This window comes from Mastomys coucha, unplaced genomic scaffold, assembly GCF_008632895.1.
Source record: "Mastomys coucha isolate ucsf_1 unplaced genomic scaffold, UCSF_Mcou_1 pScaffold3, whole genome shotgun sequence".
NCBI classification, from domain to species: Eukaryota; Metazoa; Chordata; class Mammalia; order Rodentia; family Muridae; genus Mastomys; species Mastomys coucha.
In genome coordinates, this window is record NW_022196909.1 from 61,048,944 (window position 1) to 61,067,793 (window position 18,850).

Below are 18,850 nucleotides of genomic sequence, written 5' to 3' on the forward strand. Positions count from 1 at the left end.
AGTGGCCTCAGGATTTCTAAACTGTTCAATTTCCTCCTGCTGTTCCTTTGTCAGACGTGTGTCACGTGCTTCAACAGAGACTTGAGCAGAGCCAGCCTCCGCCTGCTCCTCTGCATTCCTTCAAGTCTTTCTACAGGATTCCTGTCCTGGTTCCTTATCTATGGGACACCTAGATTGAATTTAGTGAGAATATTTAGTTTTCCTAAGGTTGTAATTAGTTCCAACTTGGAAGTCCTGACCTCTGTTATGAAAAGGCATGGTGGATATGAGAGTCGAGACCCTTGACTGTGTCTCAGCCGTTTGCTTTGCCTTGTTTGCGATGAGTTTCTTTACATCATTGTGTTGTAGTTGGCATATTGTCGTTATTCCTTTAAAGATGAGGGTTATTACTTCATCTCAGAATCAAATATGTACAGACTCCTGAGTAACCTTGGTAGGAGTGGGAGAGAGTGTGAGTGAGAGAACGCATGCACATGGATGTCAGAAGACAGCTTTGAGGAGTTGATTCTGGGGACTGGACTTGGGTCATCAGACTTAAGTGGGAAGCACGTCTACATACTGTTCCTCGGGTCTTCTTAAACTAAAGCTTGAGTTGAGTATACTCTTGGCCTGGAAACCGAGTGATTCAAAAAATTGCTCTTAGAAAAGCTTAAATTCCAGTGGGTTTCAAAAGAGATCACTTTTTCAGAAAACTGCTCCTTTCTTGTTATAGGAGGTTATCTATGGGAATTTCAGGAAAAATAAATTTAAATGCTAGTCTGTACTGACTTTCAGGCCTCAGTTCACTTCTCTCTTGGGGAGAAGGATTAATCACACCTAGACTTAACTTCACTCCCTAGGCTAGGAGCCCCTCCTTCAACCTCTAGGTTAGGAGGGGCTACTTGAAAGGAGCAAGAAGGGACAAGGCAATATCTAAGGAGGCCAGCTAGAGCCTAAAACTCCACAGAGAACGTTGAGCTTAACTCTCCCTTACAATTTCAGAATGGCTTCAGGGCTTATTCCAAAGTTGTGTATACATCTAGGATTTCCTCTGGAATAGTCCCTTCTAAGAGTTGAAGGAGTGGCATTCTTCAACTCTGCCCTAAACCAGCAGAAGGAGCAGCTTTTAGGACACTAGTTTGCAGGAAGTGCTGCCATCGTCCTTTGATAAGTGGCATCTAGCTTTGGAGTCTGTCCGGAGAAGCCACATGAAAGTGCAGAACTCTATCCAGTAGCTGGTACTTGGACATTTAAAAGGTTTATCTTACCATGGTACTAAAAGTTTGGTCATGGGGCTGGATAGATGGCTCAGCAGTTAAGAGCACTGACTGCTCTTCCAGAGGTCCCAAGTTCAATACCCAACACCGGCATGGTAACTCACAACCATCTGTAATGAGATCTGCTGCCCACTTCTGGTGTGTCTGGATACAGCTACATTGTACTCCTATAAGTAAAATAAATCTTAAAAAAAAAAAAAAGATTTAAAAAAGGAATGGCTCTGTCTTTTACACAGGCTTTGTTGCAATAGAATTATGTTTAAGTCAAGAACAATTTTTTTCTTAATTTATCTTTCTGTTCATTGGTGTTTTACCTGCATGTATGTTTGTGTGACCATGTCAGAAGCCTCGGACCTGGGATTACAGACAGGTGTGAACTGCCCTGTGGGGGCTGGGGATTGAGCCCAGATAGTCTGGAGTAGCAGAGAGTACTCTTAACCGCTGAGCTATCTCTTTAGTTCCCTTCCCCCTAAGCAGTTTTTACTGGATGACTTCAGCAGTAAGAGATTAACAGTAGTGTTTAATATGGACAAATGCCTACTTTCACCCAGTTCCTTTCAATTATTCCCTGAAAGTCCCCTATGCTTTGTGAATGCGTTTTTCCTGCTGTAAATGGCATTTTTTCCCTATTTATAACTGGTTCCACAGAGCCTGTAATACTCTAGTGATCTTTCTGCTAATACTACTGAGCAGTATAGTAAAGTACTCTTTAACTATTCTATTTCATCTTTCAAAACTAAAAAAGCAAAAAAAAAAAAGGTTTTTGTCAATAAAGCATACAAAAATATGTCTTATTCAGTTGTCAGCTTCGGGGACTGAAGGAAACAGACATGCAAGAATAATTACAGAGTGTGGGGATGGGGAGGGGAAGTGAAAGGATGTTCAGGAGAGTCTGAAGCTGTTAGAGAAGAGGGGGAGTTTCATTTTCACGTATTTCAAAGAACTGGATGTCCTCATGAAGGCTTATGTACTAGATCCAATAAGAATCTAAGTCCTCATTTATTGACAATTTAGGTGAACATGTATAAATATAGAGGTGGTTTGGGATTGTAAGTACATTTATATTTATTTAAAGTTTGCATTTTTCATACATTTGTATAATTAGTGACTATTTAGCCCAATGTAGCATGAACACCTATGTGGTCCTTTTTTTCTTTCTTTTTAAGATTATAGTTAAAACATTTCTCCCTTCCCTTTTCTCACTCCAAACCCTCCTATATATCCTTGCTCTGTTTCAAATTCAGGGCTCACTTTTTCTTTAATTGTTATTACATGCATATATATATATATATATATATATATATATATACATATACATATACATATATATATCTGACTATAGCCAGTCTATATAATGTCACTTGTATGTATGTTTTCAGGGCTCTGTTCATATTAGATAATCAGTTGATGGGCTCTTCTCTGGAAAAGACCATTTCTCAGCAGGCTGTTCTTCCCTGGGGTTCCTTGTGTAGGTTAAAGCCTCGTGGGTGTGTCTGTTGGTATCTTCCTCGGTCAGCTGATGTTTAGGTAGTCACGATGATGAGACTTTATGCATGTACCTCCTGGCATTACTAGGAGACACAATCTCACAGCAAACTCTCTGGTCCTCTGGCTCTTAACAATGCTTTCTGCTCCCTCTCCACATGTTCCCTGAGCCTTAGGTGCAAGAGTGTTTTGTAGATATAGCCATTGATCTGTTGGAACTAGGTAGAATTTGATTTTGCAATTATGTTTATTTAATTGCATTTTGATCTTGTATGATATGGTTTTTGTTGTTGTTGTTGTTGTTTTGAGATGGCTTCTCACACTAGTCTAGACTGGCCTAGAATTACCTGTGCAGAAAAGGCTAGACCTAAATTTGCAAAAGACTTCTTTCCTTTACCTCCCAAGGGCCAGGATTACAGGCATATGCCAACATATCTGGCTTGCTTGCATAATTTTAATTCTATATACAATAATAGTCTCATGGATAGTACAAGTTTTAGAGTTTATAATTGTAAAAAAAAAAAAAAAGAAAAACAGTATCCAGCTATCCTGACCCATATACACTTGGAAGGAAATATCTATAAATGTATATATTACATAGAAGCATTTAACATGATTATAATTTTATTTCTACGTGTCTATTGGCTAATACATGCCCACTAACTGCACTACAAGAGAAGTTATTTTTTGCTTACTGTGCTTTTCCTACTCTGTGCACAATTGCCTAGCAAATAGAAAATCTCAATAAAAATGTTGGAAAAAAATCAGTATGGTAATAGCTATTTTTTGTAACTGACTGTTAATACTTAGCAATTTGTATGTGGATTAAAACTCAATTGCTGCCTGTGTCTGCTGGGCACTTAGCGTTCTAGAAGTCAGCTGTCTTTTTGTTCTCCTGTCCTGGTTCTCTCTGTACAAAGCTCTGTGGAAGTTAATGTGATCAAGTTTGCAGGTGGCCCCCTCTTACAGTAACATTCTGGAGTGGTGGGGAACACTGCCCTTACACCTAGAAAAAAGAAACTGAAATGTAAGGAGGTAGACTAAGCTAAGAGCTGCTAAGGAAAGGCCTGAGGCATTTTGAGAACTCTGAATTTCCACTGGCTTCTCCTTTCCTTCCAGCCATATAACCATGCTGGTGTCAGCTGGCCAGACTCCAGAATTCCTGTGATCTAGTTGAAGGAGTAATTAATGTTTATGTCCTAACGTCATCTTGACATTTCAGCAAATCTAAAACTAATTGTTTCATTTATGGGTAGAAACAAAAACATAAAAGATTATCTTTCAGGAGGAAAAAGAATTTTATTTTTATTGTCTGCTGTGTTTCAACTTTCTGACAATGAAAATGCATTTTTATATAAAAATACTTTATACATGTATGTATTCACACACACACAAGACAAGATTATGTTGGAGTTGTCTGGTACTAAAAGAATTATAGGTCTGGGTTTTTTTTTTTTAATCCTGTGTGCTAAAAACCATTTTTTTCAAATCTGTGTCTTTCCTATGTAGTACATCCCTGAGTTTAATCTCTGTCATTTGTTTTCTTTCCATCAGTACAAATAGATCTTGATTTTTTTCCCCCAAGACTTAATAAATTACTGCCACTGTTCTCAGGGCAATAGACCTTCTTTAAGAATCCCCAACCATTTTTTAAATTCTACTTATGTACAAACACTTGGACATTAAATGTTATAAATCAAGACATTTGTCTTCACAATGCTTTACTTTAATGCAGGTCCACAACAGATACTAAAGGTGTTGCTACAGACAATAGAATGGAAGATAATGCATATCTACATGTAAGGACTTAAAGCTTTACAGGCTTTTGTTACTTCCATTCATGAATGATCCAGGCCAATAAATACAAAAAGGTTTGGGGTTGGTGAGATGGCTCAGCAGGTAAAGGTACTCACTGCCAAGTCTGATGACCGGAGTTCAATCCTACCCATATGGTAGAAGAAAAGAACTAACTCCTATAAGTTGTCCTCTGATTTCCACATGTTTGTACCTACATAACACACCACACACACACACACACACACACACACACACACACACACACACACACACAAAATTAAGGAGTTTTGCAGAAAATAAGTATGTTTAAGGTAAGTGAATGGATGAGTAGGAAAAAAATAGAAACAATTATATAATGAAAGAACAAAAGATAGTGAATGTAAGGAAGGGTTAGAGACTGTTCAGAGGATAGGAGCATGTATTGGTTAGTTCCCAGCATGCACATCAGGCTGCTCATGGCTACCTGTAACTCCAGCTTCTGCAGATCTGATGCCCTCTTGCGGTTTCTCTGGGTACCCTCACTCATGTGCATCCCCACACCTACACACACACACACACACACACACACAAACACACATAAAACATTTAAAAATCCTTTAAATATGGGCTGGAGAAATGGCTCATCAGTTAAGACTGTTCTTCCAGAGGTCCTGAGTTCAATTTACAGCAATCACAGTGACTCAACCATTTGTAATGCAACATTCTATAATGGGATCTGATGCCCTCTTCTGGAGTGTCTGAAGACAGTGACAGTGTACTCACATATGTAAAATAAATAAATCTAAAAAATAAAGAATGTAGAGAAAGCAAAAACATAGAAGCCATGTTGAATTATTGCATTTTTCCTCTAACTCTCTGTTAAGATTTTATTCAGCTTTCCTGTACCTGCCTACATTACAATCATTACGATCACGTTGTTACTGCCTCTCACTGTTCTATCTCATTTCCTTTCCAGGGACAGTTCCAGAAGTCTTCACATTTTCAAAAGGAAGGACTGAAGCAGACATTTCTGCTCCAGGAATGCAGGGATAGAAACCACAGAGATTATGGAAATAATGTACGTCCTTGTGGCCAGTAGACAGTCCCCCTTAGGCCTGACTTACAGAAGGTGGGTCTGGCTGTTCGCAAGTATATGGAGAAAGCCCTTTCATTTTAGCTACCAGGAACCAGTGATTAGGTGAGTAAATATGTGTGTTGTGTCCTTATATCTAGAGGAAGAGCAAGCTAAGAAAAGACACCTTATCTAACACTGACTAAATTACTAAACTCCACTTCTGATGTTAAAATTGTGGGAACCGGTAAGATGTTTTTAGCAAAAACACTTCCTGCCAAGCCTGATGCCCTGAGTTTGATCCCTTGGATCCACATAGTGGAAAGACAGAACCAATCCCTACAGGTTGTCTTCTGACTTCTATATGTACCATGGCATGTGCATTAATAAATAAATGTAGTTATAAGAAAACTGGACTTCAGGCTTTCCTGTTCTTTCTGGACCATGAGTCCCAGTATCTTCAGGTGGAATCTGCCTTGGTTCTAGCATCCCTTTCTAGTTTATGTAAAAATAAAGGTACATGTGATACAAATGGGCAGAGGGGGCTCAAGAATGAGGGATAGCCGCAAAGAAGATGTTTAAAAGTGCTAAGCTGGGGGGCTGGAGAGATGGCTCAGTGGTTAAGAGCACTGACTGCTCTTCCAGAGGTCCTGAGTTCAATTCCCAGCAGCCACATGGTAGCTTACAACCATCTGTAATGGGATCCAAACCCTCTTCTGGTGTGTATGAAGACAGCTATAATGTACTCACATATAAAATAAATCTTTTTTTTTTAAAAAAAGTGCTAAGCCGGGTATGGTAGGATATTCCTTTAATCCAAGCACTCGGGGAGAGGCCCCCCAGTCTATATAATTAGTTCTAGGCCAGCCAGGGCTACATAGTGAGATCCTGTTTCAAACGAGAGGTGGTGGGAATTAACCTCATGGACACAGGCCTATGGAGACTGGAAGAAGGTATGGTTGGCACACAGGGAACACAAGTGTTCTTACAGTTATTATTGTACAGGGTATGGAAACTCCTTACTCTGCTCAGATGGAGCTTCTATAAGCTTGCCTTAGATACGTAGGCTGAGTACCATGGCGGGAAGGACAACCAGAACCCTGCAAACACCCGTGATCACTGAACTATCCAGAAAACTTTTAGCCCAATTTTGCTGCTGATTTGTAGATCCGGGCCCTTTTAGAGTCCTTGATATGTCGTTTACTGTCCAATTCTATGTGTTTATTAACTTTCAGAAATACTTACCATACTATAAACATTAACCTAAAAAGAACATGGAGAACTGAAGCCCTAAGATGATAAGTATCTCAGGGCCTTTTGCTTTGGAGAAGTTTCTAAAATATGGCCTGCTGGTAGCCAGTGGAATACAACCTGGGGCCACAATGGCCACCACTTTATCACCACTTTCTCCATCACCTGCTACATTCTACTTCCCAGTGACAGTCAAGTGTTTTGGTCCCTACCCCTCATTTTGGATTGTGATTCTTGGTACATGCCAGCTCATTGGCTGCTACACCTTAGTTCTCCGGTAGTATCTGGACTCCATGGCTGCAGAAGGCCAAGGGAGCAAGAACATTTCTGAATAATGCTTTCCCATTAGGTTTTTATTTAATGGGCTGGGATCCACATATATGAAAATGATAAATGGTACCTGGGCAGTGGTGGCACATGCCTTTAATCCCAGCACTCGGGAGGGAGAGGCAGGTAGATCTCTGAGTTTGAGGCCAACCTGTATACAGACTGAGGTCCAGGACAGCCAGATGGACAAAGGGAAACCCTGTCTCCAAAACCAAAATGAAACCAAAACAAAACAAAAGCTTGTAAGGGTGAGCTGGTGCTGGAAAACAAGAGAAAGATGATAATGGGATCAAGCACGCACTCAACCCTCTACAAGTTAGGGACTGATGTTTGTAAGACAGCAGGCTCAGTCAGTCAGCAGTTCTCAGTCTGTCTCTTCCCTTGCTCCCTACATCTCTGTTGTGTGTGTCTGTGTGTGTGCGGTGTGTCTGTGTGTGTGTGCTATGACTGTGTATGTCTGTGTGTGTGTGTGGTATGTCTGTGTGTCTGTGGTATGTGTGTGTATGGTGTGTCTGTGTGTGTGTATGTATGTGTGTGTATGTGTGGTGTGTCTGTGTATGTGTGGTATGTCTGTGTGTGTCTGTGTGTGTATGGGGTGTCTGTGTGTGTGTATGTATGTGTGTGTCTGTGTATGTGTGGTGTATCTGTATGTGTGGTATGTCTGTGTGTGTCTGTGTGTGTATGGTGTGTCTGTGTGTGTGGGTGTATGCATGTGTGTGTGGTATGTGTGTGTATTTGTGTGTGTCTGTGTGTGTGTGTGCTATGACTATGTATGTGTGTGTATGTATGTGTATGGTATGACTGTGTGTGTATGTGTGTGTGTGTGGTGTGTCTGTGTGTGCATGCTGTGTCTGTGTGTATGTGTCTATGATATATATATATATATATATGTATCTGTGTGTTATGTCTGTGGGGTGTGTTTCTATGTGTGTGTGCTGTGTATGTGGTGGAGCCCAGTACCTTGTGCACATTAGGCATGAATCCTATTACTACGTGACATTCTCTACTCCTCTTTTTTTTTTTAATGAATATAAACTATAAAAAGTAGAGCTTTCTAGTTTAAGAGCTAATACAGTGAGAAAACACAAGTAATATTGGCAATAAGAGTTTTAAAAAACAGGTAATTTTTCTTTTTTTTTTTTCTTTTTTTCTTTTTGGTTTTTTTCGAGACAGGGTTTCTCTGTATAGCTCTGGCTGTCCTGAAACTCACTCTGTAGACAAGGCTGGCCTCAAACTCAGAAATCCGCCTGCCTCTGCCTCCCAAGTGCTGGGATCAAAGGCGTGCGCCACCAACACCTGGCCTGGCCAGGTAAATTTTCATTAACTTACTAGACCTGACTTATTTTCCTTTCAAAAGTTTTCTAGTCAATTGTTTTTTAATTTATTGAATATTCACGAATATGAGTGTTTTGCTTGCATGTATGTCTTTGTACCACAGAAGTCAAAAGAGAACATTAGGTACCCTTGATGGTTGTGGGCTGCTGTGTGGATGCTGGGAATTGAACCCATGAGTCTACCAGAACAAGTGACCTTAACCGCTGAGCCATCTCCCCAGATCTCTGGTCAGTTAAAATTTTAGAAAGTTTGCGTATATGTGTGTGCATGCTGTTTGAACAAAGTTTGTTGGCATTTTGTTTTGGTTTTGCTTAGGGGGCATGCTGTTGATGTTGGGGCAGGATCTCCTGTGTAGCCCAGACTGACCTCGATTTGCCATTCTTCTGCCTGATGAGCCTTTTGAATGAGGGGTTTATAGGCGCTTACCAGATGTCTAGCTCAGAGTTCTTGGCATTGCCTTAGAAGTCACAAGCATGTGGTCATATGTGAGCAAGTCTAGAGAGACATAAAATTAGTAGGTTATAATCGTAATCAAACTGCCTGCAAAGCTAGTCAAATTCATAAGAACAGTGAGGCTGGGAGGTAGTGGCACATGCCTTTAATCCCAGCACCTGGGAGGCAGAGGCAGGCAGATTTCTGAGCTCGAGTCCAGCCTGGTCTACAGAGTGAGTTCCAGGACAGCCAGGGCTATACAGAGAAACCCTGTCTTGAAAAACAAAAACAAAAACAAACAAACAAAAAGAACAGTGACACACATGTGCAGCAGCTCTGTAGTTTTTATACTTTGCACCACATTTTCCCACATTCTCTCATTTGCCACATAGCTAATGAGACACATAATTGGTGCTAAAATGTTAATTAAGCTTAATTTGTTGGTCTTGTGAATGACTGTAAATAGTAGGAATGGTTTGCTGCCAAAGCAAATTTTCAGGTTTTTTAAAATTAGTTACCTGATTATTTTGTTTGTTTGGTTTTTTTGGTTTGTTTTATTTTTCAAGACATGGTTCCTCTGTATAGCCCTGGCTGTCCTAGAACTTGCTCTGTAGACCAGACTAGCCTTGAACTAGGAGATCTGCCTTCCAAATGTGCTGAGATTAAAATTGTGTTGTGGCACATGCCAGTTCTCAGGACGCAGAGGCAGGAAGATTTCTGAATTCAAGGCCAGCCTGCTGTATGTAAGCAAGTCCAGGACAGTCAGGGCTCTGTTACACAGAGAAACCCTGTCTACAAAACAAAACAAAACAAAACACAACCAAAAAAAGGTGTGTGCCACCACAACCCAGGGTAGTTACTTGGTATTTGTAATCGGGCTTAGTTTATTCATAGTCTTGCATCTTACATGTTGATAACCATATGTTGTAAGAAATTAGCTACATAGTTGGGAATATAAGTCATTGGGAGAGCATTTGCCTAGCATGTTCAATCTCCGAATTCATTCCCAAGTGCTGCCAAAAAGAAAAAAAGGAAAAGAAACAGAAAAGGAAAAAGACCTTGACCTAGGCAGCTGACCTTCCCTCGCTCTGTGGCCTTTCTTGTCCTGAGTCGTCCTGTTCCCCTTTCTCTTCATCTCTTCCAGTAGTGCCAGCATTTACACCCAGGGAACTTGGGTGTAGTGTTCTGCTTTCATTCATCAACATACATTCTTTATTGAGCATTAGGTGGAAGATATCGAACAGGGCACTGGAAATGCTGCTCTGGTCCTGAGGAAGTTCACTGACTAAGGGATGGACAGCTTAAATTTAGTTGTGTGGAGGGGTGTGAACAGGAAGTTGGCGGGCCTATTTTACTTCTAGAATATAATGTAATTTCTGATTAAGACTATGCATGAGGCTCCATTTGCCCTTTTATTATTTAATCATTCAGGTTCAGCTGTTTGGGGTAGGGCTCAGTCCACCCTCCAGCAGAGGGTGGTGCTATAGGAGAGTGAGTCCCTAGTGTTCATAGCCTGGTGACACTTGGATATGTGGACACTTGGAGGGAGAGGAGCTGAGGTCAGGCAGGAACTGGTAAGGAGGTACGAATAGAAGCATGCCTCTGTTGCTGTTCTTATGGCTCACATGCTGTAGCATGCATTAGACCTGCATGCCTTCTTACCACTGACTAATTCTCTATGCTGTGGATACTGCTCTAGTTTGCTTGCTTTTTTTGTTTTTGTTTTTGTTTTTGTTTTTTCGAGACAGGGTTTCTCTGTATAACCCTGGCTGTCCTGGAGCTCACTCTGTAGACCAGGCTGGCTTCGAACTCAGAAATCCACCTGTCTCTGCCTCCCAAGTGCTGGGATTAAAGGCGTGCGCCACCACTGCCTGGCTTCTAGTTTGCTTTCTGTTGCTGTGATAAAGCCCATGACCAAAAAGAACAGGAGGAGGGAAGGGAGATGAGGGCAGCACCTCAGGCAGAAGCACAGAAGACTGCTACTGAGTAGCTTGTTTTCCATGGCTTCTCAGCCTGCTTTCTTACTCCTTCAGGACACCTACCCAAGGGCGCCACCACCCAAGGTAGACCAGGCCCTCCCATGTCAATCAGTAATGATAAAAGCATCCCACTGGCATGCGTACACGAGACTCTAGTAGAGGCAGTTCTTCATTTAAGTTCCATCTGCCCAGGTAGTCCGAGTTTTGTGTCAAGTTGACACAAACTAGCTAGCACATATAAATACCGCATGCTATTGATCCATTTATCAGTTAATGGACTTTAGAGGTTTTCCCTATTACAACTAGTTTGGATTTGAACATTCAAATGTAAATTTTTATGTGAACATAGTTCTTTCTAAAATATTTAAATTTTTATTATTTTAAAAGTTACCAAAAATGTCCGGGCAGTGGTGGCGCACGCCTCTAATCCCAGCACTTGGGAGGCAGAGGCAGGTGGATTTCTGAGTTTGAGGCCACCCTGGTCTACAGAGTGAGTTCCAGGACAGCCAGAGCTACACAGAGAAACCCTGTCTTGAAAAAAAACAAACAAAAAAGTTACCAAAAATAAACAACAAACTCCACCAGACCCAAAGACTGCACAGCTCAGTGAACTTGCATCCACTAAGAGAGAGCTGGGGAACTTTACATTGACCGTATACTCTCTGTCAAACACATTTCTGTGTGCTTGTCAGCTACAAAAATTAAAAGAAAAAATGGTTTTAGTGGTGGGCATATTCTCTTCTTTTAGGACTTATACAGATGTCTATGTGTGTTTTGCCTGCAGATATGTCTGTGCACCTCTTCCAGGCTGCTGCTCCTGGAGGCCAGACAGGGCATGGGATGGATCCCTTGGAACTGAAGTTAGCAGATGGTTAACCATGTGGGTGCTGGGAATCAAACCGCAGTCCTCAAAGAGAACGTCAGCCGTGCCTGGAACATGTATTTCATTTCTCTTTGATCACAGCTACAGTGGAATTAGGTGCTGATAATGGTAACACTATTTACCTCTTTGTTTTCAGACATGGTTTCACCATTTTACATCATCACCAACAGTGTATAAGGATCCAATTTAGCCATGTCTTTGCCAACATAGTAACAACCATCTGTGTAGTGGGTTGTAAGCCAGTCCCCCGTTGTGGTCCTGATTTATGTTTCCCTAATGACTAATGATGATGAATTAAGAACTTTTAAGTGTTCTTTGAGATACTGCTACATTGCTTTGCTTTGCTTTTGGTTGCTGGAATTTTGTTTGTTTTGGTTTGGGTTTTTTTGGTATAGGATCTCATAGAGCCCAGTCTAGCCTTGGACTCATCTGTAGCTGAGGATGGCCTAGAACTCCCAATCCTGCTTCTACCTTCCAAGGACTGGGATTATACAAATATATCACCACATCTGGTTTTGGGCTGTGTGTTGGGGATGAAGGGGTCCAGTCAGTGTCTCTTCAAGTCTTCTCCTTTGACTTTGAAATGTAGTCACAGGCCAAGTGGAGTGGTGCAGGCCTTTAATCCCTGTGCTCAGGAGGCAGAGGCACATGGATCACTGTGATCTTGAACAAAGCAAGTTCCATGATAGCCAGGATTGTTACTGCAAAGAAACAGGTTCTCAAGATCGCATAGTAGGCTTGTTAAGTGAGACTACTCTCCCTCCTTTAGCTGTGTGTGTTTTTATTTACACTACTTTTATGAATCTTTTTTTTTTTTTTTCTATCTGAGTGGGACTGGAGTGAAGGCTCAGCACTTAAAAGATGATGTCACAAACCCTTGTAGCTCCATTTCCAGAGGATCCCACACCCCCTTCTGGTCTCAGTGGACACTGCATGCACACAGTGCACCAACATACATGCAAGCAAAACACATTTTTTAAGACATCTTTTGGGCCCACTGGAGCGAGCAAAGGTCCTAAAAAAAAATTCAATTCCCAACAGCCACATGAAGGCTCACAACCATCTGTACAACTACAGTGTACACACATACATAAGATAAATAAGTCTTTTTTTAAAAAGACATCTTTTTAAAAATCTCATCTGAATAACTGCATAATTGGTAAAAAGTTAATATTTATAATAAAGTCTGCTTTAAAAGTTAAAATGCATTCTACAACCTAAATTTATTCTATCAGTGATTTGGGAGTAGTGGTTTTTAAGGGGGTTTTCACTTTTAAATTAATTTTGTTACTTGTCAATTTCACACCTTCACTCTGTAATGTAGTCTGATTTCTGCCATTCTGCACACCACCTCCTATCTCTCTTTCAGCACCATCACCTGGGTCCCACTGTCCCTTCCCAGGTTCATCATTTTCAGGTTTGGGTTTTGTTCTGTGACCCATTTAGTTTACCCGGAGCCATCTGTGTGACCACTGGATCGGAACTATCCATCACATTCTGGTGTGGTCATCAGTGACTCCACAACATTTTTACTCTTCATGTTGCTTGCACAACAGTTATGTGCCAGGCACTGTTGAGATTAACCTGTCCAATTCTCATTACAACCCTGTGCCATGGAGACTGTTACCATGTTACTACTTCCAGTATAAACAAAAAATATGGTTTAGCAAAGATGGACTTCACATTCCCTTGCTCTGGCCCTCCTCCACTAAGGAGGAGCTAAAGAATGCCTGCCTGTGCCTTTCTTGCTTCTCACTGACCAGAAATGCCATTAAACTCAGGGCTCCTTCCCTCACAAGTCACTTTGAAGTTCTTTAAAGTAAGTTGATAAGTCTCCTCAGTCCCTCAGTTCTAAGTTTTTTGTGCCCAATGAGCAGCCACAACTAGATGGGCTCAACGCTGAATAGTGGGCGGGGCTGGCGGAGGGGCGGGACATACCTGCAGGCGCCTATAGTTGCTGCTTGGGCTAAGCTGTCTCATGAAGAACCATGAGCTGGACTTGTCCGCGTTGCCAGCAACCCGTTTACTTTGGTGAGGCTGGGACCTAGGAGGAGTAAAGACAAGCGTGAGCCCCCGGGCCCCCTGTATCATTGAGTGTGTGTTTGTGTGTGTGCTTGAAAACGCAGTGCCTGCCACACCTCCAAGAGCCCAAGGCAAGAGGCACGGGTGGGATGGAGCTTCTTCCTGGAGACAATATTCATCGTCTCCAGGGAGCAAGGCTGGCTGGGTGGATTTCCCCTGAAGACCAAAAGGGCAAAAGGAGGGTCTAGTGCTGGGTTGGACTCCTTGCAGCCCGGATCCACCTTGTTTCCCACAGCTGAGAAAGTGAGCTCCTTAGGCAAGAACTGGCACCGTTTCTGCCTGAAATGTGAGCACTGTCACAGCATCTTGTCCCCTGGCGGGCATGCAGAGGTGAGGCCTGACCAGGGTGAGAGCCCTCTGTCACACTCCTACCCCTACAGACCCCAATTTCAGCCTTGGAAACCTGCCAAAGGCAACCTCAGCAAACAAGCTCAGGGCGATCCACCCATTGAACCTCATATGAGCCAGAATTTGGCAGGCTCAGGGCTGCTGCTGACCCATGGTTCTGAGGGAGGGGTAAGCAGCTGCTCTGCCTCCCACCTGTACCTTCAACCCCTAGACCACAAGGGCAATTCTGACATGCTAACCTATCACCCACCCCTACCGGATCCATCAGACTAGTTGCAGTGCGCATATGCACCTGACAGCCTGTATTGAGAAGGCCTGTACAGGCATGCATGTCCCTTTGGCCCCGAGTGACCCTTCCCTCTGCCTGTGCTTGTGCCCAGCACAACGGGAGGCCATACTGCCACAAGCCTTGCTATGGGGCTCTCTTTGGACCTAGAGGTAAGTTCCAGCCTAGAAGGGGCCAGGGGCCACAGTCTCTCCCTGTGGCTAGGAACTAGAGCCTGACCTCCATTATTGGGTCTTCTCTCTGCAGGGGTCAACATTGGTAGTGTGGGCTGCTATCTCTACAGTCCCCCAACTCCTCCTCCTGCCAGCAGCATTTCCCTAAGCCCCAGCAACTTTAGCACCCCCAGGCCAAGGACTGGCCTCCCCCGGGCCAAGAAAAGTAAGTGAAGGGAGGCATTAGTAGTTGTTCTCCTTCTGACCCTTCCTCAGGCTGCAGCAGACACTGTGACTGCTCTTGGCAGTCCTGTTGCTGGCCCTGTTTTTCTGCTCTCATGTGAGTTGAGTTTCAAAGGTAACTTGGACAAGATAGCTTGATCACCCTCACTTTACAAGAGATGCCCAGAGAAAACAAATGACCACTAAACAGAAGCAAGGCTGGCCTGGAAATCGGGCCCTTCCTCCAGCCAGGGCATAGAAGGGAAGACCTAAAGTGATGGCTCCTTAGGATGGGGCCAAGTCCTCAGATTCTTCTCTAGTGCCTGTCCCTTCCTCATACTCTGGTAGTGGGCAGTGACACCATGCTCCTCAACACCTGACACCGCTGCCCTGGCCAGCTCCTGTATCAGCTCAGGTTTCCCAATGCTTGAGTTACTACCAGCACTGAGCCATTGATCTGGTGGGCTCCTGAGGCCCTTGGAGGAGGATGAGGAAGCAAGTGATCCCTAGTGAAGCTGATGCATTGAGTGGGATGAGTCAGATAGGACTATGTGCAGGGGTCACGGTTGCCTGGAGTAGGGGAGTAGGAGCAGGGATGAATGGGTTTGGGGAAAGGACAGTGTCATATACAGGCGGGGGCTAAAGGGCCCTGCCTAGGGCCTGGCCCCCACCACAGCCCTATCTGGAGCCTCTTCCTATTAAAGGCCCTCCCTACTTGAAGACATTCACTGGTGAGACTTCACTGTGCCCTGGATGTGGGGATCCTGTTTATTTTGGTAAGTGACAACAGAAAGCTTGCAGAGGAACACTGAAGAGGGTAGGGAGGTGATTCCCTGCCCTGCTCCTAGAATGGAAGAACTACCACTGTTCCACCAACAGCTGAGAAGGTGATGGCTTTGGGCAGAAATTGGCACCGGCCCTGCCTGAGGTGCCAGCGTTGCAGGAAGACCCTGACTGCTGGGAGTCACGCGGAGGTGAGCAGGGCAAGAAGATTATGCTGAGAAGAAGGGGTTGAGGAGTGGGGAGAGAGCTGAGAAGATTCTCTTTCTATGTTCCAGCATGACGGCATGCCTTACTGCCATATTCCCTGCTATGGGTACTTGTTTGGCCCCAAAGGTAGGCAACCTGACCCCAGACACTGGGCCTATGAGAATGTGTGGACAACTTCCCTTGTGGTCAGACATCTAGGACCCTCCCCTCTCCCTTCAGACCTCAACCTGACTCCCTTGCCAACAAAGCCCTTAGTGACAGGGCTCTCTCCTTCAGGTGTGAACATTGGCGATGTGGGCTGCTACATCTATGACCCAGTGGACATAAGATCCAAATGAGCTATTCACAGGAGTGATTAACCTAACTCAGGCTTCCCACCATCTCCACGGTCTATTGGAAGCTCTGGAATTCTCTAGTCCTTTCGGGAGGAAGAAGGTGAAATCCTGGGGGCTTGGGCCTAGGCTCCGTGGTAGATCTGAGTCCAGACTGTCTGCCAGTTCTTTGTTTCCCCATTCCTATCTTGTTATTCCCCCTCCCCCCCCCACACACACTTAGAATGGTGGTCGTCTGGGTTCCCAGTTCCTTCTCCTAACTGCTTGAGCTTCAAAGTATATTCATAAAGGTCATTGAGTTCTATGGCTTCTCTAATAAAATGTTGACTGATTCCCATACCTTCAATTATTTTTTGTTTTGTTCTGTTTTGTGACTTTTGTTTTGTTTTTTTCTAGACAGGTTTGTTTGTGCAGTCCTGACTGTCCTAGAACTGCTTTATAGACAGGGCTGGGCTCGAACTCCAGATCTACCTTCCTCTGCCTCCCAAATGCTGGAATTAAAGGTGTGCGCCACCACCCACTTTCTTTAGGTTTGAAGCCTAGACAGTGATATGGGGGGAGGTACAAGTCTGCTACTTCAGAGGTAGTCCTGGCAACAAGAAAATCTATCTATTGGTCCCCTAGCCCTGAAATTGGGCAGGTCCTAGCCTTGCACTGTAGACAGCACACCCACCAGACTCATGAGTATTAGAAATAATCATAGGACTGTGCTTTAGCAACATTGCTAGGATGACCTTGTTGAGTCTGAGCATGACAACAGGTCCTGTCTACTAGGAGGTTTCACTATCCACTTGGGGGATGAACAGTGGCAAAGCTGGAATCAGAGCTGAGGCTTCCCATCTGAGGATCTCCTCCAACCCACAAGCATCTATCTTTATTTACAGAAGTCCCCACCCCACCCCCGCTGCTGCCATGAGAGAGGTACCCAGAATCCCCAGCAGCCCATTGCTGTGAGAAGTTGTCTTGTTGTTGGAGACTGGATAAACACAGGCAGATGGTACCAGTAGCAGCTCCATCCTTAGGCAGAGGAATTTGATGTTCCAGTCACAAGAGCCTGCCTTCTGTTTCCAGCTCCTTGGAGAGCTTTCCCTAGTCCAACTCAGGTCCCTGGACCTGTGTATCTTCCTCCTGAGTACTAGACAGGACAATAAGGAAGGTGTCAGGAACATGGTCAGGGGTGAGTCCTAGAACTTATAAGAACTGTCTCAGGGCTGTCCCCGCTCCTCAAATATAAGCACACACACTCCCACAAGTCACTTGTCTGGACAATTTCTTGGTGTATAAGCATAGCTCAGTGTGCACATGTGCATCTCGGTTTTGAGCATTTGTGGCTACATAAAGGTATGGACAGACTCAGGTTTGATTTTATATAAACAATGTATACATTCCATCCTGAAACACTCACCTGTGTACACATATATGTACAGATACCAAGTGTAGTTCTGCAACTGCCTTCCCCTTTGTTACCTCAGTGTCGAGGGCTTAGGCATTTGAATCCACAAATACCACGCACAAATACACCCACCCACCCACACACACACACAACTACACATACCTCTTTCTTTCCACATCCTGGATGGTCTCTGGCAGCTGTGCCTTCTTCGTCTCAGGCAGCAGGAGTACAGTGCAGGCAGCCAGGAGGGCAAGCCCCCCATAAGCAAGTCTGGGGAGTAACAGCCACACTCCATCCAGCAAGGCCGCCAGTGGGGCCAGAGAGGCCCCGAGCCTACCCATGAGCGCGGAGAGTCCCAATCCTGTCTGCCTGTTCAGGAAAGGGTGGAGGGGCCATCCATTACGAGGCTCCCCTCTGGTGCGGGCAACCCCAAAGACTGGCTTCCCAGTACAGAAGATAAAATTCTCTATGCAGTCCAAGATCTGAGCAAACAACCACAATGCATCTGGCTGTGGCTAAAGAATGGCTGGGCTGGGTGTAATTACACACAGCCGCCTAGGTGAAGGCAGGCCAGTGGCCTGGGTCCCTGACTTACCTGAGCACAGTAGGGTACAACTCGGCCGTGAACAGGTAGGCTGTAGTAAAGGCAGATTCAGAAAAAGCTTTCCCCGTCATCACCAGAGCAGTGAGCCAGGACTTGCTGTCTGGAGGGAAAGGGATTCTTCAGTGAACGGATGCCACCAGGAGCCCCCTAGATGCGAGGCAGAGTCACCACAGAGGGCAGAGCCGAACCGAACCGCCAGGCATGACTTACCTGAAGATACCAGCAGGCTGATGCCGAAGGTCAAAGCAGTGCCTAGCAGCATTCCAGCCTCGGTGAGCCGGCGTCCCACGTGACGCACAAGGAAGTAGACCAAAATTTTGGAAGGCAGCTCCACAGCCCCTATCAGCAGCTGCGTCTGGTACACGTTCAGCCCCAGCCCGGACACGTCCAGAATCAGGCCGTAGTAGGAAAAATTGACTCCAAACCTGAACAGAGTCGCAGAGCCCCTCAAGAGCCCTCTCCTGCCCTGCCTCTCCTGTCACTTGGCTCCTCAGAGACTGCAACCTAAGATCACCCCCCCCCCGCCCCCAGATACCCATAATCCCCAAGTAGGTACCAGTGGCCAAAGTGCCTTTACCCCGATCTTAATAGCAACCCAGTGACATGGGTACTAACAGCAGTCCATTCGTTTCACAAAAAAAAAAA

General features: G+C 44.3%; 3 protein-coding genes across 7 annotated transcripts in view; 2 read left to right on the forward strand and 1 right to left on the reverse strand.

Annotated features, from left to right (window-relative positions):
* The window catches only part of Znf318 (zinc finger protein 318), a 44,221-nt gene extending 32,420 nt beyond the window's left edge, over positions 1-11,801 (forward strand). The window contains exons 8-9 of one of the 4 annotated variants that reach the window (XR_004112161.1): positions 5,494-5,715; positions 11,698-11,801. Coding sequence is in view for 2 of the 4 variants with exons in the window: in XM_031346549.1 (XP_031202409.1) it covers positions 5,494-5,616 (123 nt within the window). In the remaining 2 variants the exon portion in view is untranslated. Of the gene's footprint in view, positions 1-5,493; positions 6,006-11,697 lie in introns of those variants that run through there. The other 3 variants (XM_031346549.1, XR_004112160.1, XM_031346547.1) reach the window with 3 other exon arrangements.
* A 1,930-nt stretch (positions 11,802-13,731) lies between these two features.
* Positions 13,732-16,554, forward strand: Crip3 (cysteine rich protein 3). Its single transcript, XM_031346552.1, has 8 exons — positions 13,732-13,827; positions 14,114-14,208; positions 14,607-14,664; positions 14,759-14,890; positions 15,591-15,662; positions 15,766-15,860; positions 15,945-16,002; positions 16,153-16,554. The coding sequence occupies exons 1-8, from the start codon at positions 13,785-13,787 to the stop codon at positions 16,212-16,214; spliced, it is 615 nt and encodes a 204-aa protein (XP_031202412.1). The 5' UTR covers positions 13,732-13,784; the 3' UTR covers positions 16,215-16,554.
* A 456-nt stretch (positions 16,555-17,010) lies between these two features.
* Positions 17,011-18,850, reverse strand: part of Slc22a7 (solute carrier family 22 member 7) — a 6,462-nt gene continuing 4,622 nt past the window's right edge. The window contains exons 7-10 of one of the 2 annotated variants that reach the window (XM_031346550.1): positions 18,416-18,630; positions 18,197-18,305; positions 17,764-17,970; positions 17,011-17,336 (exon numbers count right to left, since the gene is read on the reverse strand). In XM_031346550.1, coding sequence (XP_031202410.1) covers positions 17,087-17,336; positions 17,764-17,970; positions 18,197-18,305; positions 18,416-18,630 — 781 coding nt within the window. In that variant the 3' untranslated portion in view covers positions 17,011-17,086. Of the gene's footprint in view, positions 17,344-17,763; positions 17,971-18,196; positions 18,306-18,415; positions 18,631-18,850 lie in introns of both variants that reach the window. The other variant, XM_031346551.1, reaches the window with a different exon arrangement.